Source organism: Vigna angularis, chromosome 9 (genome assembly GCF_016808095.1).
Source record: "Vigna angularis cultivar LongXiaoDou No.4 chromosome 9, ASM1680809v1, whole genome shotgun sequence".
Classification (NCBI taxonomy): domain Eukaryota; kingdom Viridiplantae; phylum Streptophyta; class Magnoliopsida; order Fabales; family Fabaceae; genus Vigna; species Vigna angularis.
In genome coordinates, this window is record NC_068978.1 from 23,444,441 (window position 1) to 23,467,885 (window position 23,445).

General features: G+C 34.9%; 2 protein-coding genes and 1 pseudogene across 2 annotated transcripts; 1 reads left to right on the forward strand and 2 right to left on the reverse strand.

Moving 5' to 3' along the window:
* The first annotated feature begins 1,807 nt into the window (after window positions 1-1,807).
* On the forward strand, window positions 1,808-9,219 carry LOC108346887 (protein NRT1/ PTR FAMILY 5.6). Its single transcript, XM_017585948.2, has 4 exons — window positions 1,808-2,047; window positions 6,883-7,100; window positions 7,231-7,778; window positions 8,099-9,219. Exons 1-4 carry the CDS (start codon window positions 1,906-1,908, stop codon window positions 8,973-8,975), a joined length of 1,785 nt encoding a protein of 594 aa, XP_017441437.1. The 5' UTR covers window positions 1,808-1,905; the 3' UTR covers window positions 8,976-9,219.
* Window positions 9,220-9,766: 547 nt separating this feature from the next.
* LOC108346744 (phytochrome E-like) lies at window positions 9,767-12,460 on the reverse strand (annotated as a pseudogene).
* A 6,892-nt stretch (window positions 12,461-19,352) lies between these two features.
* On the reverse strand, window positions 19,353-22,210 carry LOC108346334 (pentatricopeptide repeat-containing protein At3g54980, mitochondrial). Its single transcript, XM_017585396.2, has one exon. The coding sequence runs from the start codon at window positions 22,099-22,101 to the stop codon at window positions 19,588-19,590; it is 2,514 nt and encodes an 837-aa protein (XP_017440885.1). The 5' UTR covers window positions 22,102-22,210; the 3' UTR covers window positions 19,353-19,587.
* Between the last annotated feature and the right edge of the window lie 1,235 nt (window positions 22,211-23,445).

Sequence of the window (23,445 nt, forward strand, 5' to 3'; positions counted from 1 at the left end):
ATGTTATCTTAACCTATAGTATTTAGACAATCTTTGTCCTATGAAATTAGGAAGAATGTATGCAATTCATTGTATAAGACTTTGAAAGTTGACCTTTTCACAATTTTTATATTTTCCTCAAAAGTTTGAAATATCTTTTCATAATAGATGAGAGTGATAAAAATATTCTTTTAAGATTTCTAAAGTTTTATTAATAACAAAATATTACATGACAACATCTTCGTGAGTGAGTTCTCTTTAAGATATTTGAAAAATACATGTGTTTTTACCTTTAAAAGAAAATACACTTTGTATGAAAAGTCTTTCATGAGATCCTTTAGAGCATTATTTAAAAATTGAAGAAAAGTCGTCATCATTTTTCATACAACTACTACTCCTTAATCATCACATTCTAAAAGTTTAATTTCCAAAATTGCAAAGAAAGCATATCTTCTAGATAAAGTATCAACATATACTATTTTTCTCTTACTTATATTTCAATATATAAGATAATTGTTGAATGTACTCCATCAACACAAGAGTCGACATAACTGTGAGATGTTTAAACAACTTTTTTCTTCACCGACTTCATGACACTGAAAATCTTTCGCCAATTGAACAGTGCCGTGGTCCTATGCAGCAAAATGGGTCGAATGTTATTCCCATTACAACAATGACGTTTTCCAAGAACAAGTTAAGAGCATCTTTATATGGCTTCAATTTTAAGGCCTTAGGGTATTTCTTCCAAATCTATCATCACATTTTTTTAGTTAAAGGATTTTCTTTTTTTCTAACATGCTAAACACTAATATTAGTATTATATCTCTCATGACAAATTTTGACAAACAACGGAATTCAACAAAGATTTCCACTAAATTTTCTTTAGCAATATACAAGGTTGTTTCAATATTGAAAATCTAATTTGTCCAAAACTTCTCTCTGAAAGTCAAAGACATACTGAAATACGGCCTACTTTTTTACTTAAAAAAAAAAAATCAAACATTCAAATAAATATCTATTTACGAAAATTTTAAGTGATTCCAACGTGAGTTTTGTTCTTAAATATATTTTTTGTTGTTGAACTATCATAAATATTTGAGTTTTGTTATTCTCTCCCACGAGTAACATGTAAAAATTATATTATACTCTAATGTAATATTCTGTTTCCACATAATAACAACTAAATATTTTATAATGTAATTTTAAAATGAAAAACATATTTAATCCTTGTACTTAATTTTTTTCAACTTTCTTCTTGAAAACTCAAGTTAATTTTGTGAAACGAAATTTAACCTTTAAAACCAAAATATTTTTTATATACATTTAAGAGGATATACCCTTTTATATTTTAAATATGTAGATAATCTTCTAATACTTTGCAAACACGCAAGACATAAAAAAAAATATATATTTCAGTTTTATACAATACATTCATTTTATGTATTTTGTTTCAGAACGTTAGATTCTGTCGCTTCTTAACCATGTATTAAACAAATGTCCTGACATTTCTTAAAAAATAAAGGTTAAAAATATACTTTTCAGTGCAAGACCCAACTTTATAATTTTATAAACATCAAAAAGAATAAAATCTTACATTAAAATATTATAAAAAAACTAAATGATTTCATAAATATATTATTATAAGTAAGGATTAACACGTAGCCAGTAAAATTGTGCCAATATTCCTTCAATACATTATTTAAAATATAAAATAAATAAAGAGGTCCTTGTCCCAAACCGCAATTTTTCAAGAGATTTCAATATTTTCAAACCCTGCCTCAGCAAAGCCGGTGGGTCAAAAAGGCAATTATCTTCTCCTATATAAGGAGGGTCCATGGTGATGCTTCTCAATGCAATAACCACAAAAATCCAATACTCACCAAACACTTCGACAAAGAAAAAGCTAGTATTCTACTTGCAACCTTCATGGAGAAGAACAAAACAGATGCAAATTGCGATGAAATTAACGATGAAATGAAATGGGTTCTTGATTCTTCTTTAGATCACAAAGGAAGAGTTCCGCTGAGAGCTTCAACTGGTTCGTGGAGATCTTCTCTTTTCATTATCGGTAAGGAACACTTGCTGCTAACTCCTTTATGTTCTCAGAGCACCATTATTCATAACAGTACTCAATCTTTTCTTCTTTACTCTTTGTAAGCTAGTTTGATTCACCCATTTGTACTTTTTCACAATTTTTCATAAATATTTTAATATTTTCAATTAAAATTTAATTACTAAATTTTAAATTTAATTCAACCTTAAAAAAATTATAAAATAAAATTTCATATTTATTTATATATTACAAATTCATATTATGAAGTCTTCAAAAATATTATAAATTAAAAGAAATCTTTGAATTTTATAAATAATTTAAAATACTTATAAAATAATATTTAAACTCAGTTATATAAAATAATTTTATTTTATATGAAATATTCGTAAACTAAAAGTGGTTATATAAAAAGCTAATTAGTCTTCTTAGTACTATTCAAATTGATAATATAATGTTTTTCAAATTAAAATATTTCATGTTATATATAGATATATTTTTATCGTATTTTTGAAGGATTTAAATTTATTGAATACCTAAGTAGTGTTTTAAATGTTTATTGATAATAATTTATTAATTTATTTAAAGCTCAAGTATTAAAAAATATTACTTTTTTTTTTGTTTTTTCTATTGATTTGTATTTTTATCCAATTTTAACTTGAGTCAACATCTCTAGTAAACATTTTCGTCACATGTTTAGTACTGATGTAAAATTTAAAGACTTTTAAGTGTTCTGTGAAATGAGGAAACCATTTTTAATCATACAATTAATCTTAGCAATAAAACGAAACTGGAAGTTGAATCTGGCTACTAATTGAGGGGAATCCACTTTAAAATAAAGTAACATGGTACAATTTTAGAAAATAACTATTCATGATGTGCTTAGTTTTAGATTATATTATATATTTATTTAATTTTATCAATTGTTTATTTGAAAATCAACTATACGCGTAACACGATGAGCTTCTTATAAAGTTTAGAATTATTAACTCAAAGCTAATTCATTTATCAAATCAAACATAATTAAAAGTTTGATTTTGACCTTTCAACTAATACTAAACTTAAGTTTCCAGTTTTCAATTCATTCACACGACGAAAATATTCTTAAGTTATTTTTATTATTAATTTTTTATCTCCAATTGAAATATCATGTTCTATTTACTAAAATCTTATATAACTAATTTCACACACATAAAATATAGCCAAAGAGGTCTAAGGATATCATATTATATATAAATATATATATATATATATATATATATATATATAATTATAGCTATATCTTTTTATTCTACGGAAGCTGAATCCAAATAATTTATATACGAAAAGACTATTTATATATAATTATACAGTGAAGAGTTTAGTAATTTGAATGACCAAACAGGTAAAAATGGAAGCTTATTAAAATACATCAAAAGTATTTAAAACTTTGTATATGGTCAACTACTTTTTGTATTAATTTATTATTTAAATTTTCACCAAATGAGTTAATTATTGAATGTAAAAGCTCGTGCGAGGTGCTCCATATTAATAAATTATATTCTGACTTAGTATGTAAGCTGAGCTAAAACTTTTAAACACCATGTTGATACGGCGGGTTTATTTTATAAGCGTTTTAACACCTTTTTATGTGATGAATATTAACTTTAGGCAACGAATATATTAGTTAAATATGCTTTATTTGCATGCGTATTTATCATCACAAACTATTTTCTGAATATGCCACGTTTTCTATACTTTGAAAATTAGGAAATGATAATTTTTTTTATCTTTTAGCACACAAGAATCACCTATCCATTAGTATTTTGTTAAGAGTAACTTCTTAATTATCTAAATTAATTATGCATGTATTAATTTGTTAAAAAAACTTATAGAAATTTTAATTTTAGTTTACAAAAAAATTATTTAATTTTTATTTTAAAGTATTTGGAAAAAAATTCGTCCTTTAATTCAATCCTACCGACCATGTTTAGATGGTGGAAGACTTTTTCCTATGATTCACGAAAATGCAGTACTTCCAAAGTGTTTCATGATACCTATCCCATTAGGAGTTTAAAAAATTCCTATATACAAAGGATAGAGATTCACTACTCGAAAAGTGTTATGTAATGAATTGTTTATGTATTGTATATTATAAATAATATCAATGTTATACATGCATACCATATATTATATTAACATATGTACTCGGTACTAATTTAATACATTAGATTCTTAAAATCCGCAATCATAAAATTTGGATTTTTTTTACTATATTTTACTGTGTTTTTAAATTATATTGATTTTGATATTTTAAAAATTAGTGCAACTTGAAAAAACAGTGAATAATAATATTATTTGAAAATACAATAAAACGAGTAAAAAAAATCCCATAATCAAGAGAGAATCCGAGTGTCATGAAAGATTCTATACATGATTTTTTGACTGAATATTTATTGTTTTTATATACAGATTTATTTTTTTATTGAAATATACTAGTGATATTATAACAAAAGTACTTTATTCCCTGAAATTCAAATCGTAGATCTCATCTGTTTCATTTTTTTTAAATTTTTTAATAATTTATTAATAACCATATTAATAATTTATTTACTCATTACCTTTAATCGTTTATTCTCCTTCAATGCTTAGATTTTTTTTTTTCATATTAACAATTTACTTTTTAAACATATGTATAGATAGAAAAAAAATCAAAACACAAGTACTCGAATTTTCACATCATGTACAATAAAAGACAAACTAAAATATAAAGATGAAGATAATTTTTATTCTATAAATTAAATTTTGTAAGAATAACTTAAATTTAAATTTACTCTATATTATGATATTGAAATTTATTATATTAATATTTATTAAATCTATCATGTTATTTACTATCTATCTATCTATTATGTATCTATCTATCTATCTATCTATTATTTAAATATATATATACATATATATATATATATATATATATATATATATATATATACTAAAAACTCATTAAATAGTAATCAAATATATAAACAAGAATAATTAGTTATTATATTGACTAAATTAGAAACCATTTTATAAATAAAGAATTATTAGTATTTAAAATAAACTTTAATTTTAGAGATTAATTTGAATTCTAATTTATAAATCAATTATAATTTTTTATTAATAATAGAAATCATTTTAAACATCAATAATTTTTACTTTAAAATAATATTTAATTTAGTTAATATAAAGACTAATGAATTCCCATATTTAAATTTAGTTCTTATTTAATGATTCTATAAATAATGTAACAATTATCTTTTTACAAAGTAGATTCTTAATAATTTGATATGGTTATCTATTAATTAGTTATTAATAGAAGCAACCACTAGTTGTTATGTTTAGAGCTTCATCAGGAAAAAACTACATACATGTTTGCCTTCCTAATCTTGAATGTTCAACGGTATATATCCGTAGATATTCAACCCTAATTATTAGGCACACTGCAAATAAAGAAATAAGAATATTATTGCGATAGTACACAGACAGATAATTCTCATGCACTCAAATGGTCAAGAAGACTACCACAACCTTCAAATAGGTGGGTCCCATTCCTACAACTAGATATATTTTAATACCATTATTATTAAAGATAATGCATAGGAACCACACAAAATTGGCATTATAATTCACTGTTAATAGTAAGAAAGATGCTTCACTCTCCTCTCAAACTGGATAATGAGTGTTATTTTAAGTAGATAAGAACACTACAGCCTGTATTCAAATCAGTGGTTGAAAATTCCCTATTTGTCCATACACATGGTATTCAAATATTGACTTTATATATAAATTTTAAATCATTTAAAAGTACAAAGTTTTTTATATGAAAAAGACTTTTCTATATAGAAAATTCTAGATAATGACAATAAAGTTATTTTTCTCACTGATTGTGTAATTGGAAGTTTCAAAATTCTAAACAAAATTGAAAGGTTTAGCGAAATAGTTTTTTTTTTTTTTCTAAAACCATTAGCTTTGGAACAATCACATGTCAATTACCTTTTAATAAGGAAATATTAAACTAGAAAAATAATATAATGATTAGAATAAAAGTTATTTAATAGATATCAATAGAACAAAAATCATTGTAAAAAGGTTACGAGATAATGGGTTGTCTTGTCCTGTACGATAACTCAAAAGTTTATTATTCTTACGCATATTGTGCGTGCCAAAATCGTTGAACAAGAATATACTGTGCCCGCATGCTTGGTTTTTTTTTTTTTTTGCACTCGAAAAAGCTATTCGATGTGTAGATTAGGATTACTGGTTCAGGATGCTTGTTCTCTTTCCAGCCTTTTCTCATGTGATATTTTCAATCATGAGAATGGAAGCATTTATTGAAACCGTTTGCTTGAATCTACAAAGCTAACAATCACTCGTTAACTGCTCCACCTACCATGCCTATATTCATAAACTGAGTTCATGCTTCTCAACAATAATAAAATAATAAAAATTAAATATATTCGTTTTCTCAAGCTAATATAAAATAATGCTTTTTCACTTTAAATTAAATTATAAAATATTTCTTATTCATATTTTTTGAAAGTAATGGAAAACATTTTTTCTAACAAACAAACAACATGCATGCAGAAGTTGTATTACAGTTCGTTATAGAACTTGTTTGTCGCATGAGAAACATTTCTACATATTGTTTTAAGATAACTTTTACATTACTTTCATTAAAGTGTATAGATTAAATATTTTATGATTTAATTTACAACGAATAGTTTGAAGAGAAAGAAAACATATCCAATCCAAATATCAGTTGATAATAATATGATGATGAATATTGATGATAAATAACATAAGCATATACTTTTTATTTTGATTTGCAGCAATTGAATTTAGTGAGAGATTGAGCTACTTCGGAATAGCAACTAGTTTGGTTCTTTACCTTACAAAAGTTATTCATCAAGACCTTAAGACAGCAGTTAAGAATGTGAACTACTGGTCTGGTGTTACCACCTTGATGCCATTGTTAGGAGGATTCCTAGCTGATGCTTACTTGGGCCGTTACTGCACTGTGATAGCATCATGCATTGTTTATCTCATGGTAATCAATCTGAATCATCATCATTCATTTCAGAGTGCAGATTCTTTACTGAGTCTTATGGTGTTGTTTTCTCTTGAGCATTATAACAATATATTGATGTTGACTGTTTATGTGTGGCAAAACACCACAGGGTTTGGTTCTGCTTTCTCTGTCATGGTTCTTACCAGGGTTGAAGCCATGTGATCATGGTGCTACATGCATCGAACCTAGGAGGATTCACGAAGTGGCTTTCTTCCTAGGGATCTATCTGATATCCATAGGTACAGGGGGGCATAAACCTTCCTTGGAAAGCTTTGGTGCTGATCAATTTGATGATAACAATGCTAAAGAAAGAAGGCAAAAAATGTCCTTTTTCAACTGGTGGAACAGTGGGTTGTGCAGTGGAATCATTCTGGGAGTGACTGTGATTGTGTATGCACAAGAACGTATCAATTGGGGGGCTGCTTATATCATCCTCACAGTTGTCATGGCTATCTCTTTGCTCATTTTCTTGATAGGAAGGCCTTATTATCGTTATACGACACCAACTGGGAGCCCCTTGACTCCCATGTTGCAGGTTCTTGTTGCTGCTATTTCCAAAAGAAAGCTTCCATATCCTTCCAGTTCAACTCAATTGTATGAACTTTCCAAGGCTGAAAGCAATGGTGAAAGATTTCTTGTTCACACCAAGAAACTCAAGTAAGTACAAAATCTCAATCATTACTTTGAGAAAGATCAATTTAGAGGCACACATAAGAAATAGACTTTCTCTGTAACGAAAATGTTTCGATATATCCAATAGTTCTGCGTTAGAACTATTGTTTAAACTTTGAAGTGAAAGATAATTGGAACATATTTTCTTCCTTCAATTCTCCTATACGTTTTTTAAGAACAAATCTTAATAAGAGTTTCAAATTCAAAAACAGATAGTATTTTAAATATGATGATTCAAAAACAGATAGTTTTATTGTCTGGATTTTAAGTAATTAAAAGATTTTTCCTGTGATTTGTTCTGCCAGATTTCTTGACAAGGCAGCAATCACTGAAAATGAAGGGAACTTAGAAGAGAAACAGAGTCCGTGGAGACTTGCAACAGTGACTAAGGTCGAAGAACTGAAGCTTATCATCAACATGATCCCCATTTGGGTGTTCACTTTACCATTTGGAATCTGTGCTGCACAAACCTCCACTTTCTTCATCAAGCAAGGTGCCATCATGAACAGAAAATTAGGCAATGGGTTTGAGGTCCCTCCAGCTTCAATTTTCACTCTTGCTGCTCTTGGGATGATATCTGCAGTGATTCTGTATGACAATGTCCTTGTGCCAACCCTAAGAAAGCTAACAGGAAATGAAAGAGGAATCAACATCCTCCAAAGGATTGGTATTGGAATGGTTTTCTCAGTTCTCTCAATGATAGTAGCAGCTTTGGTAGAAAGAAAGAGGCTTGATGCTGTTGAGATGAATGGACCAATAAAGGGTTCTTTATCAATGAGTGTCTTTTGGTTGGGCCCACAATTTATAATCATTGGAGTTGGTGATGGGTTTGCTCTTGTGGGCTTGCAAGAGTATTTCTATGACCAAGTGCCAGACTCAATGAGAAGCTTGGGAATAGCACTCTACCTTAGTGTGATTGGGGCTGCAAGTTTTCTAAGCAGTGTGTTGATAACGATTGTTGATCATGTGACAAGTAAGAGTGGGAAGAGTTGGTTTGGTAAGGATTTGAATTCTAGCCGCTTGGACAAATTCTTTTGGCTTCTGGCATTGATCACCACATTGAACTTGTTCATGTTTGTGTTCTTTGCTCGCAAGTATAACTACAAGAATGTACAGAAGTTGGCCGTGGCTGATTGTTATGAAGACAAAAGTGATGATGGTAAAGCAGATGTTAGAGTCTGAACTCGTGAAAATTAATTCTATTCAGCACAAGTCACCACCAAGGTTTCTTCAACCGATGAACAAAATATACTTATTATTTCTACTGTTAGAATCCTTAAATTTCATCTTAAGCTTCAACTAGCTTATGATCCTAGCCCAAGAGTTTTAGTTTTTGTTTTAGTTGTTTATGGTATCATGTAATATGACATAAGATTATGTGTGTAATTTCCATTTCAAAAAGTTGTCATTCACGTTTCACATATTATCTCGTTTGTCGTATTTTTTTTTTTGTTACTTACTGACTAGACTAATTTGATATTTAAATATGCCTTACATACCTAAACAAACAATAGAGTAGTTTGTATTGAAAATTTAAGCATGATTTGAAATCTCATTGATAGACATGAACAAAACTGAATATCTTATAAAAAAATTCATAAACTCAATATTTTAAGATTTTAGAATAAAAATATAAGATATTTTTTGTTATGAATTCAATTTATGTTTTATTAAAGTTGGATATTTTAGTAAATTCTTTAAAAAGATTCATATGATTGAAAATGCTTTTAAATTTGTGGCAAATTTCTAATATACAAAATAAACTTTGAATATAGTGTACTTGAATAACAAATTTGATAAACAAATAAAAAGGCTGGTTCCTAAAGATTAAGATTCGAAAATGATAAAAATTTAAAGATGAAAACTAATGTAAAGCAAATTGAAAATATTCTATATGATTCTTGCTTTACAAAAAAAACTAAGCAAAAAGAGTTAATAGTAAGGGTGATAAAGTGGGTCAAATTTGTCGGATTAACATGTCAACCTAATATAAAATAGGTGAGTCGGGTCAAGAATTTCAACAAATCATCCTAGAGTAGCCTGAAAATCCACCAACTCGTCGGGCTAGCCTGCGGTTCAAGAGAGGCTAGCATGCAAGTAAAGATAAGTCAGCCCGCAACTTGTTTGAAAAAAAAGGCATATTGTGTTAGGTTCCTTTATGCAGGGAATCGTAACATATGACTCTCCTCTCTCACAACACTCAAACAGTAGAAAAGAGATGAATGTATACATATTTCATTAATTCTGTAAAGTATGGAAAAACAGAATTACAATAAGTGTCCCAAGGAAGCCTCCCTTCCTCCACTGGAAAATATCCAGTCTATTCCAAAAGTAAAATATATGATAATCCTCTTTCCACCTATTCTGTTATTATTTATACCCTCTCTCTACTAACAACTAACTTCTTTTATTCCTAACATTACTCTACCCGTCAAAATCAACCTTGTCCTCAAGGTTGAAGTCAGGGAACTGTTATTTGAGGTAATGCTCCTCTTTCCAGGTGGCGCCCTCCAAATTTTGGTCTAGAGGCTTGGGTGGTGGCAAATCCTCCTCCAATGTCTTCCATTCTTCTTCGATTCTATTGACTTCCCACATTCTGGTCACCTCTTTTCCAAAACTATAAGCCCGGAGAAGATGATCTTTGATGTCTTTCAATGCTTCCAACAGCTCTCTCCCCTCTGCAAGTCCCTCTTTATTGGGAGTTAAGTCACTCTCTTCTGTCTCCCCCTCCATAAATTACGCTTGGCTCAAGCTCCAAGCTAGAGTCATGGTTTCAATCTCTTGTAGTATATAAGCTAACTCTTTGGGTTCAGAAAAATTTTCTCTGCCCATTGGCTTGTGTTCTTCAAAGGACTGATTCAGATCTGGCATTACAACCTGCAAGAAGCAAAAACAACCAAGTATATTCCCACCAGAATCAATTCTCTTGTTTGCTGTTATAAAACTCTCAACAAATTCTCCATTTCTATCAAAAAATCCAAATGGTAACTTCTCAGAATCTTGGCCACTTATTCCACGGTATATTAAAATCATAAAATTAGTCAGGGTATCATGACCTTTTGGTGGACAAAAACTTCCAAATATTTCACCAGGAAGCAATTTTCCTATGACTTCATCCCTTTTCCAACTAGTTAGCCTTTCCATGGCTGCTTCCATTCAGAACAGCAGGCACTCTCATCAGAAGAAAATATGGGTGGAATCAGTGGACTGAGACTCTAGACGATTGCTTTGTAATCACCTCCCAACTTGATTAATTTATCTTGAACCATTTTCTCATAAGTGATGTCTTGACCTACAAAGCATACCTGACAACAGAATCTGTGTAGTCCCTACTAGTGCAAGTATTGACCATGAGATATACAACTTTCTGTTGTTGTTGAAGCCAAAAGTGCTTTATTTTAAACTCTACACTTTTGTCCTCCTCTCCTTGCAAGGCTCTGCTTAGAGTATTTTTAAAAGTGTCACATGAGTCCACATGTATAATTTCATTTACCATGGATTTCCCCATAGCTATATTGCCTTGTATACTTGTCAGTTCAGCAATCTTTGAATTCCATCCATTGATTACCCCACCTGAATCAACCCCAAAAATCGGAATTATTGTAGTCTCGATTAATCTCACCATTTCAAGTGCTACTGAACTGATTTCATCCATCACTCCAGTTGAAGTGTGTTAGATGTTAAGATGTGTGTCTTTGTTATTTGGGCTTAGTCTATTCTGTATTAAGGGCATTGGCCCATATCTTACAATATAAATAAACTATCCTATGTGTAGTCTAAACACACAAGGGATATTTTCTCCCAATCTTCTTTATTTCTCACATGGTATCTAGAGCACAGGAATAGTTCCAGTCAACTCCACAGTCTCCGGCATCCATCACTGCTGCTGTTCTCGCAGTCGCCGCCGCTGCCGTCGCCACCGCTGCCGTCGCCACCGTCGCCGCCGCTGCCGTCACCACCGCCGCCGCCGTCGCCGGAGTTCCAGAATCGACCGGCGACCACACCATCGGAAGCGTCTCGGCCGGGCGACCACCGTCGTACGAAGATCGCGGCGATCGGACCTCTCACGCGCCTCCACGCGCCGCCGCAAGAGTCGCCGCTGCCGCCGCGCGTGCCGGCGCGTCGCTGGAGCTTTCCACCGCCGATCAGCACCGCCGTGATCGCCTCCTCGCCCTCTTTCTGGATCTGTGGTCGTTGTGTCAATCAGAGCACTTTGAATTTTTAGGGTTTCTCCCTCTCCATGGCTGGCCAACTTGATGATCGGAGTCAGTCTCGCCAATCAGGTAAAGGACGTCCAAAATGTGACCACTGTGGCAAGCTAGGCCACAAAATTGATAGATGTTATGCGCTTCATGGACATCCTCCTCGACCTATAGCAATGGCTAATTCTGATCCACCTCTCCCATCACCGTTTGCAGACCATCCTACATCAAATCCCATAAATAACCCTTTACTCTTTCAGGAATTTCTCAAATGGTATGAGGACCGTCAGCACTCTAGTTTCACTACATCTGCTTCTATTACACGCACAGGTACTCCTTTTGTTGGTCTGACTCACTCTCTCGGATCTTGGGTCCTTGACTCAGGCGCCACCGATCATATCACTGGTAACAAGTCCTTGTTTTCTTCCTTGTCATGTCCGGTTAATTTACCCTCGGTAACGATGGCTGATGGGTCTAGAGTCTCATCTCATGGTATTGGTACTGTTCATATTTTTCCATCCATATCCATTGATAATGTACTTTATGTCCCTGGGTCTCCGTTTAACTTATTGTCCGTAAGTCGTCTAACTCGTTCCCTTAATTGTGTTATTTCTTTTACCAAAGATTCTGTTTGGTTGCAGGACCGGAGTTCGAAACACATGATTGGCACAGGATGTGAGTCTCATGGCCTATATCATCTCAGCCCTTCTCCACATGCTGGCGTAATCATGGAGTCACCATCCCTTCTTCATGCTCAGTTAGGTCATCCCAGTCTTGCCAAACTGCAGCAACTTGTTTCGAGTCTGTCCAAATTATCAAGTTTGTCGTGTGAGTCTTGTCAGTTAGGTAAACATACTCATAGTTCCTTTCCTCGTAGTGTTTCACAACGAGCGTCATCCCCCTTTTCATTGGTTCATTCTGATATTTGGGGACCTAGTCGTGTTAAGTCAACTTTAGGATTTCAGTATTTTGTTACCTTTATTGATGACTATTCCAGATGTACTTGGTTGTTTCTCATGAAGAATCGTTCTGAGTTGTTTTCTATTTTTCAAACCTTTTTCAATGAAATAAAAACTCAGTTTGGGGTTTCTATTCGCACTTTACGCAGTGATAATGGCCGTGAATACCTTTCTCAACAGTTTAAACATTTTATGGCTTCTCATGGCATTCTTCACCAAACCTCATGTGCTTATACCCCTCAACAAAATGGGGTGGCTGAGCGCAAGAATAGACACCTTATTGAAACAACTCGTACCCTTCTCATTCATGGTTAAGTACCCTCACGTTTTTGGGGTGATGCTGTTCTCACGGCATGTTATCTTATCAACCGCATGCCATCTTCCGTCCTAGAAAACAAAATCCCTCATTCTATCTTATTTCCTCAAGACCCTCTGCATCCATTACCTCTTCGAGTTTTTGGGTCTACATGTTTTGTTCATGATTTTAGTCCTGGTCTTGATAAGTTGTCTCCTAGGTCTCACAAATGTGTCTTCTTAGGATTTCCACGGTCACAAAAGGGCTATAAGTGTTTTTCCCCTTCCCTCAATCGTCATTTTATCTCTGCTGATGTCACTTTTGATGAGTCTTCTTTTTACTTTTCACATCTATCTTCTAGTTCTGTACCTCTCCCTGTTACTGTTGATATTCCTATTATCTGTGATCCTCCTGGTGATGCTCCACCCATTTTGTCTTCTCCTTCTTTAGACTCTCATTCACCACAGGATCATCCTTCACCTCCACCCCTTCAGGTTTATAGTCGCCGTAATTGTCTCCCTCATGACTCACTTCCGGTGCCGCCTCATGTGTCTCCTCCGGCTCCAGCAATTGAGTCTGACTTGCCTATTGCCCTCCGTAAAGGTATACGCTCTACCCGTAACCCTTCCCTCCATTATACTGTTCTTAATTACCACAGATTATCTCCATCTTTTTATACTTGTCTCTCATCCATTTCTTCTGTGTCAATTCCCAAATCTGTGGGTGATGCCTTAACTCATCCTGGTTGGCGTCAAGCTATGATGGATGAATTAAGTGCTTTACAGGAAAGTGGAACTTGGGAGCTTGTCCAATTACCATCTGGAAAGTCTGTTGTTGGTTGCAGGTGGGTGTATGCTATCAAGGTTGGTCCTGATGGCACCATTGATCGTCTGAAAGCTCGACTGGTTGCCAAAGGCTACACACAGATTTTTGGTTTGGATTATGGTGATACTTTTTCTCCAGTGGCAAAAATGACCTCTGTTCGCCTGTTCATTGCCATGGCCGCTCTTCGACAATGGCCTCTTTACCAACTTGATGTCAAAAATGCTTTTCTCAATGGTGATTTGCAGGAAGAAATTTATATGGAGCAACCGCCTGGCTTTGTTGCTCAGGGGGAGTCATCTGGATTGGTATGTCGTCTTCGCAAATCCTTATATGGCCTAAAACAGTCTCCTCGGGCCTGGTTTGGTAAATTCAGTTGTGTTGTTCAACAATTTGGTATGTCTCGCAGTGAAGCGGATCATTCAGTGTTCTATCGCCACTCGAGTGCTGGATGTATCTATTTAATAGTGTATGTCGATGATATTGTTCTCACAGGAAGCGACTATCTTGGCATCTCTCAGATGAAACAACACCTTTGTCATCATTTTCAAACCAAAGATCTTGGCAAACTCCGGTACTTTTTGGGTATTGAAGTAGCACAATCCAATGATGGTATTGTCATATCTCAGAGGAAGTATGCGTTAGACATCTTGGAGGAAACAGGGTTAATGAATTGTAAATCTGTTGAGACACCTATGGACCCTAACATCAAACTCCTACCAAATCAGGGGGAGCCTTTCTCAGATCCTGAACGGTACAGAAGACTAGTTGGTAAATTAAACTATCTTACTGTTACGCGTCCTGACATTTCCTTCGCAGTTAGTGTGGTGAGTCAATTTCTAAACTCCCCATGTGAAGACCATTGGGATGCAGTTGTTCGTATACTGAAGTATATTAAAAGATCACCTGGAAAAGGTTTGCTATATGGCCCTAACAACGATACAAAGATCGTTTGCTATTCAGATGCTGATTGGGCTGGTTCCCCTTCTGATAGGAGGTCTACTTCTGGATATTGTGTCTCTATTGGTAGCAACTTGATATCTTGGAAAAGTAAGAAGCAAAGTGTTGTGGCAAGGTCGAGTGCAGAAGCAGAATATAGAGCTATGGCATCAGCTACTTGCGAGCTTGTGTGGCTTAAACAATTGCTTAGTGAATTGAAATTTGGAGATGTCACTCACATGATACTTATATGTGATAATCAAGCTGCTCTCCATATTAGCTCTAACCCTGTCTTCCATGAGAGAACCAAACACATTGAAGTTGATTGTCATTTCATTCGAGAAAAAATCATATCCGGAGATATCAAGACTGAGTTTGTTAACTCAAGCAACCAGTTGGCAGACATATTCACTAAATCCTTACGAGGACCTAGAATTGATTATCTTTGTAACAAGCTTGGAACATATGATTTATATGCTCCAGCTTGAGGGGGAGTGTTAGATGTTAAGATGTGTGTCTTTGTTATTTGGGCTTAGTCTATTCTGTATTAAGGGCATTGGCCCATATCTTACAATATAAATAAACTACCCTATGTGTAGTCTAAACACACAAGGGATATTTTCTCCCAATCTTCTTTATTTCTCACAAAGTGTCAATTTTCTACACAAAGTTTGAAGTCTTTGGACCGGTGATCTCAGTGTCTTGGAAATAATCTCTTATCATTAGTTGTAATTAGTGAATATCATTGATTTCTAACACTTCCCAAGGAAAACTTTTGTTTTTGACTACTTCAAGAAAAACTTTGAATGATGATCTTGGGTTTATTTTTCCTCCATCATCCCTATCCTCTAGATGATGCTTGGTTCCTCCCTATTTGACTTCCTTAGCAGTGTGAGACCTGAATAAGAACAAGAAATGTTTTGAATTGATTCTTGTCGTGGCCATGCCACAAACCGCATCACCCAATGAAGCAGCACTTGGACAACCAGCATCAGCTAAACTATCTGTTGTCAACCCTGTTGAATCCCCATGATTACTAAGTAGCCCTTATGCAATGTCTTTTACCTGTGCTTCAGTTAGAGATGTACCTAACAACCAGCAGTTTCCATCATAAGACAAGGCAGCCCCATCACCTAAATATACATTATAAGGGGGCGTATCCTCACTTTTCAGCCCTAATTCCTCCACCAATCTAGTGGAAATAAGGCTATGACTCGCCCTATTGTCAATCAACACCAATACCTTTCTCCCTTGCACCCAACCTCGCAGTTTCATTGTTTTAGACTGTGTTAAACCACCTGCAGATAATACAGATAACTCCATGGTTTTTTGTTCGATTTCGGGACCCTCATCTACCTCATCTTCTTCGTCTTCCTGCCCTCCGTCGGCGTTGACAGTTACCTCCGACGATCCCCGATACGTCTCCGTCCTCGCAACTGTCCCCGAGCTTGAGTTACATCTTCCCCATGTCGTACCTCCTTTCCCCGCAGTTCCACCACCAGTTATAATCCTAGCTCAAAGATTAACAGAGACAGAAAGTGAGGAGTGATCTGGTTTTCCCGATGCTCGCGGCACCAGAATTTCCAACTCCTGGATGTCCTCGTCGACTCTCCCCTCTTTTCGCTCCCCTGCCAGCTCCTCACAAACGGTGCCCCGATTTAGTCCGCCAGACCTCTGCGTCAGAGCGTTGGTGAACATCTTCCAAGTTGGATGCGTTGTTTTCTTCCACCAGAAGTGGAACCAAAAGCTCGCTAAACCTCCCTCCATGCATCTATAGATGAACTTCATCTTCTCCTTCTCTGTCACGCTCTGGAGGTCGAAGAATTTCTCTACCTGTGCGATCCAGCCCATGGGATCTGCACCTTCAAATGTAGGTAGTTCAACGCGCTTCCTTCAACAGCGTCGAACTTCTCCTCTGTCTTCTTCTGATTCCTCCTCTGAGTTTTCTGGTAGTCATCGTTCGCGTCCAGCATTGACGAAATCACGTCTTCCTTCGGAGCTCTGATGCTGGTTCCTGGTTCATCGTTCTCGAGCGCGGCCAAACGCTTGGAATTCGCGAGGTATCGCTCTCATCTTCGCTTTCAACTCTTCTACTGTCGATTCAATCGCGATCAATCTTCCCTCCATTCTTCTTCTTCACCGCGCTCTGTTTGCTCCTTTGATACAGATCCGGCAAGTCGGACCAAATCTGTTAGGTTCCTTTATGCAGGGAACCGTAACAAACTACTCTCCTCTCTCACAACACTCAAACAGTAGAAAAGAGATGAATGTATACATATTTCATTAATTCTGTAAAGTATGGAAAAACAGAATTACAATAAGTGTCCCAAGGAAGCCTCCCTTCTTCCACTGGAAAATGTCCAGTCTATTCCAAAAGTAAAATATCTGATAATCCTCTCTCCACCTATTCTATTATTATTTATACCCTCTCTCTACTAACAACTAACTTCTTTTATTCCTAACATATTGCCCTGCTGTTATCACGCACATGCTATTGGACTAAGTGTATAATTAAAATCGAAAACACCCCGCGCACTCATCGATCACACAACGCGCGACGTGAGAGCCACCACCACCACCCATACACATATCACAAGCCACTACCACGCGAGATTAGGAGATGAGGCATGCGCAAAGCCACGAACTACGCCATACCATGTAGTGCGAAGGAGATCAAGATCAAGAGAGGAAGCGAGCACGACACCACGTTTTTGTTGTGATTTATTTTTACCTATGTCTTTTCCTTCTTAATCAAGTCAAAGTAATGATTTTTACATTATAGCAAGTTAGCATGGTGTTAAGTTTATATAACAAATCAATTATATGAGTCCAAGGGTTTTTAATTTTATTTGAGAATTTACTTTGATTAAAGTTAGAAACTTTCATGTGATTGAATGAGTTAGAAACTTTCATAACAAGAAGACTTCTAGTGAATGTTGCCCCAACATTTTGGTGGTCCTGAAAGGAGTAGAGGTGAAGGAAAAATTTTATCTGTATGAACTCACAGGAGTAGATATGATATTGGGGTATCATGGCTAGCTTCATTAGGGGAAGTTAAGATCAATTGGATAAAATTAACTATGAGTTTTGCCCAAGGAGAAATGGAGGTAATGATTAGAGGGGATCCTGCTTTGGCTAGGAAAGTGGTGGCTCCAAAGGCTTTAGTAAAGGAAATAGAAATTGAGGCTATGCCTTTAGTTTGGAGTCTGAAAAAAATAGAACTGGAAGAAAAAGTGGCAAGAGTGGCTCAATTATCACCTAGGCAGTCCAAAGAACTTGAGAAGATCTTAGGGAAGCATGAAGAGATTTTCAGGAACCAGCAAAGCTACCACCCAAGAGAAACCAGGATCATAAGACCAATTCCGAGATTTCAACCTTAAAGACAAGGTTGTTCAAAGGCTGATAAGTAATGATAGAGTCTTAAGGGTTTATGTCAGGGAAAGTTGGTTAGACAGTTACGTTAGGAGATTGTTTTAAGAGTTAGCTAGGATTTAGCTATATAAGGGGAAATAAGTATCTCTCAAGAGACACATTTTTGTATTGTTTGAAGTCGAGACAGGATGTGCACATCTTATGAGGGAGGAAGACATGTTTCCTTGATAGTGTTGTACAATTGTTGTGTTTTCTGAAATAAAGAAACAGGTTCTTTGTTGTGTTTCACTTTCTGGAGTTAAACCAGAATAGTGTTTCAGGTTTCTTGCTCATAAGAAACCTAACAAACTCACTGGTCAATTTATTCCTTTCCTCTGCAATTTCTCAAACTTGTTTGTCAACTCAGTTTTGGAAAAGGAAAGAATACGTTGACTGACCAGTTGGGAGGTAAGCAATAAGTTGATCCGTGAAATGAAGATAGAGACAGATGTTACAGTCGCATCATCTCATTGATGGCAAAAGGATAAAATATTACGGTACTTAGACAACAAAAATTAAGAACTCAGTAGTACGAAAATTTGTAAGAGTCAAGTGAAAGTACCTAAACTTAAAGCCTTACTAAAATATAAAAGCAATCGTCAATCCTTGGTACACGTGGATTAAAGAGATTCGTGCAAGATCGAGGCGATAAAGATAAACTCTGACAATTATTCATCCCTGTCTAGCAAAACAAAATTGAACACCAAAGTGTCACTTTCATACCAGAAGAGCATATCATATAAACCTTCCTCTCAAACAAAATTTAAAGTAATTTTGCAATGTATATAAAAGGAAACTAGATTATTAAGATCACACCTGATTATTTTTCTTCCCATTGCTCTTAACCTCCAAAAACAAAACACTACTGGACTGTAGCTATTGGAAATTCCTGCTCTTGGCCAATGAAAGCCTAACTAAAAGAACTCACTTTGGCTAAATTGGTAAATGAACCCATAATATAAAAATGAAAGAACTACAATTTCATTTATATGAAAATGAAAGAACTACAATTTCCTTTATATGAATCATGATGAAATTGTTGCAAAAGGCAATTTTTTCCATGTAGATGACACCAATTTCAAAACATTTGAGAACTTTCAGCAAACCTCGGTTTGCAAGAAAGTCCAATGGAAAAATTAGTGCAGCCCAGGATCCTTTTGCGTGAATTAAACTCCAACCGGGGCATATGATCTCTTTAACTTTCCATTTACAAGAATATTATACGTAATGTCATCAGGCACAAGACCTTTATCTAGCATCTCATCATGCAGCCTAAAAGCCTCTTGTAGATTGCCCTCCTTAAAATGTACAGCAATTAAAGTGTTATAAAGAAGAACAGTAGGAGTTATACTATTCCCATCCATTTCCTTCAGAATCTTGCCCGCTTTCTCTAGTTGTCTCTGGTTACAGAGTCCATTTATCAGAACAGTGTACATGAAGATATCAGGGACAATACCCATGGAAAGCATTTGTGAGTAAAGATCTAACGCAAAACTTAATTTACCCTCTTTTAGAAGTCCATCAATCAGTGAGGTGTATATTTTCAAATCACATGGAATCTTACTATTTATCATTTCCTTGTGCAGGTTAAGTGCTGCTTCCATATTATTCAAATTTCTGAAGCCACTAATCATGCTGTTATAAACAATTGTATTTGGAGTCAAACCAACCTCCAAAAGTTCAGAGAAGATTTTGCTTGCATTTTCCATGTCCTTCATTTTGCAGAAACCATCAATGAGAGCACTATATGCAGTAATATCCAATTCCAAATCCTTGTTTTTCATATCATCATACATTTTCAAAGCAAGATCAATCCTGTTACTTCTGAAAAATCCATTAATCAAACTAGTACAAGTGATGACATTAGGTGAAATTCCACTTTCACACATCTCCCTATAGGCAGACTCTGCAGAATCAATTGCACCTTCCTTGACAAATCCATTTATGATGCAATTATAGGTCATAGATGTGGGAATAAAACCCTGCTTGATAAAAGTGTTCAACTTATCCTTTGCCTCAGACATTCGGCCAACTTTACACAAGCCATTCATAATTGTGTTGATTGTGTAGCCAGTAGGCACAATATCTGCAGCCACCATTTGATCAAACACATCAAAAGCATGATCACAATCACCCCTTTTAAAAAATCCTTCCATCAAAATTGTGTAAGTGATGACATTCGGTTTTAAGCCAGATTTAATAATATCATTCATCACATTATATGCGTCATCCATGCAGCCTGCTTTGCAGTGACCAAGGATCATGTGGTTGTAAGAAACTAGTGAAGGCGTAATACCCTTACCAATCATTTTGTCCCACAAATTGCAAGCCTCATTAACCTTGCCCAATTCACAGAGCCACAATAAAATAATGTTATATGTAACAACACTAGCAATTCCATTTTCAACTGCCTCATCAAGCAATGTATATGCATTTTCTAGCAAGTTCCTTTTCAGAAATCCTTTCAACAGAAAACTTACAATAAAGACAGTGGGTTGGAGGCCCACGAGTTTCATTTTGGTGTAAAGTTCATCGGCCTTCTCCACATTCCCAATCTTAGAACACCAATCTATCAAAACCGAAAAAATAGCCACATTGGGAGCAACACCAGCCTCAACAACTTCATCAAACATCCGCAATGCACTATTCACATCCCCTTGCATACAATGCCCTCTAATCAAGCTCGTCGCAACAACTACATTCATAGGCACACCGTTACTCACCATTTCATCCTTGAGCCTCAAGGCCTCTACAATATTCCCCCGCCTGACACAAGCACCGATCACAGCCACATAAGTACCCACAGATGGCACCCATCCCAACTCCTTCATCTCCTTCAACAGCTTACACGCCAAATTCAAGTCCGGGACCCTACAAACAGCCTGAATAACAATACTATAGGCAGCCGCGTCAAGCTTCAATCCTCTACCAATCCCATTTTCGAAATACTTCCAAGCATTCGAAAACATCTGTCCCTTCAAACACGCACGCATTAAAATATGCAGGGTATAGCAATCGCCATAAAGTTCTCTGTCAACCATTTCATCATACACTTGGTGCACATTGTCAGCCATGTTTCTCCTAACCATGACAGTCAAAAGTATGTTCACAACTGGAACCCAAGGAAGCACGCCGTGCTCTAACATGGTTCTAAAGCACTCAACAGCGTCGGTGATCTTATTAGCTCTAACATAACCATTCAAGAGATAATTGAAAACCCTTGAATCGGATAATTCAAAACCGTACCTTCCCGCACACTCCACCAAGTGTTCCACTAGCACCTTCGGACTAGGGGCTGAATCTCCAAACACATAGTTATTGAGCAAATACTTGGCATCTCCGTGAGTGTCGGGGCTCGAACAGAGAATATGAAGCAACAAGCACAAAACATCAACGGTTTTTAAAAACCCTCGTTGCCTCTCTACTTTTTTGAAGAACACCAACGCCGATCTGGGGTCCGCTTTGTGGAGCAAGAGGGTGTCCAAGACTTCATTTTGCGACGGAATCCTACGAGGTTCAGGAGATTGGGCTTCCAGGGGGGTCTTCTCGGGAAAATTGGAGGTTGAAACGATTTTCTCGGGAAAATGGTCAGAGTCCGTGAGACTTGAGAAGAACTGGGATAATGGGCTAAAGTTCCCTGGAGGGCTTGAGCAAACGATGCTCAGAAACCTCTTTCGCATTGTTGAGAGAGAATGGGCAACAAAAGGGAATTCAAACTTCAAAAGCTTCAGTAAAAGAAGGAAGCTTTGACAGTTTACATTTTCTCTTGAAAATTCTTCCACTCTGGCTACTAATTGCAGAAACAGTGGGTTCGTTTAGGGCCTAAATATTTTTTTCATTAAATTTAGTGTAAATTTGATATTATTCTTTCAAATTGAAAGTTTGTATTTCAATAATTATAATTAAAAAAAGCATTTATTTTAATTTTCTGTTTTACATACTCATTAGAACTTATGTTATTAATGCTACAAAAGAGAGAAATTAAATAAGTTTTTCTTTTCAAATTACAAAACTAAAATATTAATTTTAAGGTTTAATTATTTCAAAAATATTAATTTTAAGGTTTAATCATTTCAAAAATATTAGTTTTAAGATTTAATCATTTCAAAAATATTAGTTTTAAGGTTTAATAATCAGTGGTATCATTTTTCTTTTCTGAAATCACAAATTAATCTCTTTATCTTTTTTTTGTCGTTAAATTGGCTAAAACCATATTAGGAGATAATAAGATAGATATGTATAATGGATATATGGCATATGATGGTCAAATGAGTTAAGCATACATTGACATAGTGAATTAAATTCTCTCTTTCGTTGAAGTCTTAATGAATGAATGTTTTTCATATTGATTGTTCTTCTTCTATAGTCTTCATTTTATTCGACATTATTGATCTTGGTTTTTCTTTAATGTTGTTGATGTTGGTTCTTCATCTTTTACAATACTATTGATCTTGGTTTTTGTTCTTCTTCATATTGGTTGTTGTTTTTGTTTGACGTACTTAATCTTGATTGTTGTTTAACATTCTGGTTGGAGTAGTTGAGGTATGTCAGTGGACCATTCATGTTCGTCTTCCACATGTAATGGCGGATGCAAAATATTAGTCTCTATTGTTGTGGTGGTAAAGGATTGAGGAGTTTAGGTGTATCACCCATTTGCCATTGTGGAGAGAAGTCAGTTTTGAGAACTGCAAAAACTACTAAGAATAAAGGGAAACAATTTTGGGGTTGCCCTAAGTACAAGGTAAAATACATGAAAGTTATGGTATTTGTGTTATTATTCTTTAAAAGAAGTCAATGTTGGAATACTGAATCGTTGTTGTTGTTATTGTGTTTTACAGAGTGGAAGTGAAGATGTTGGTTGCAATTACTTTAGATGGTGTGTAAGACCTAGGAAAAGAAATAAAGTTAGGGAATGTTGTGTTGGACGTTGATTATGTTTATTATAATAAAAGTTATATGTTTTATAGAAGTAAAGGGTGTCATATATGGTTAAAGCTTCTTATTTAGGTTGGTGATCATGTGTT

Bases quoted from the DNA above. Each gene is read 5' to 3' on its own strand.
- LOC108346334 (XM_017585396.2), bottom strand. From the start codon at position 22,101: ATGCGAAAGAGGTTTCTGAGCATCGTTTGCTCAAGCCCTCCAGGGAAC.
- LOC108346887 (XM_017585948.2), top strand. From the start codon at position 1,906: ATGGAGAAGAACAAAACAGATGCAAATTGCGATGAAATTAACGATGAA. The intron at 2,048-6,882 runs GTAAGGAACACT...TTTGATTTGCAG, and splicing joins ATCTTCTCTTTTCATTATCG to CAATTGAATTTAGTGAGAGA. The intron at 7,779-8,098 runs GTAAGTACAAAA...TTGTTCTGCCAG, and splicing joins GTTCACACCAAGAAACTCAA to ATTTCTTGACAAGGCAGCAA.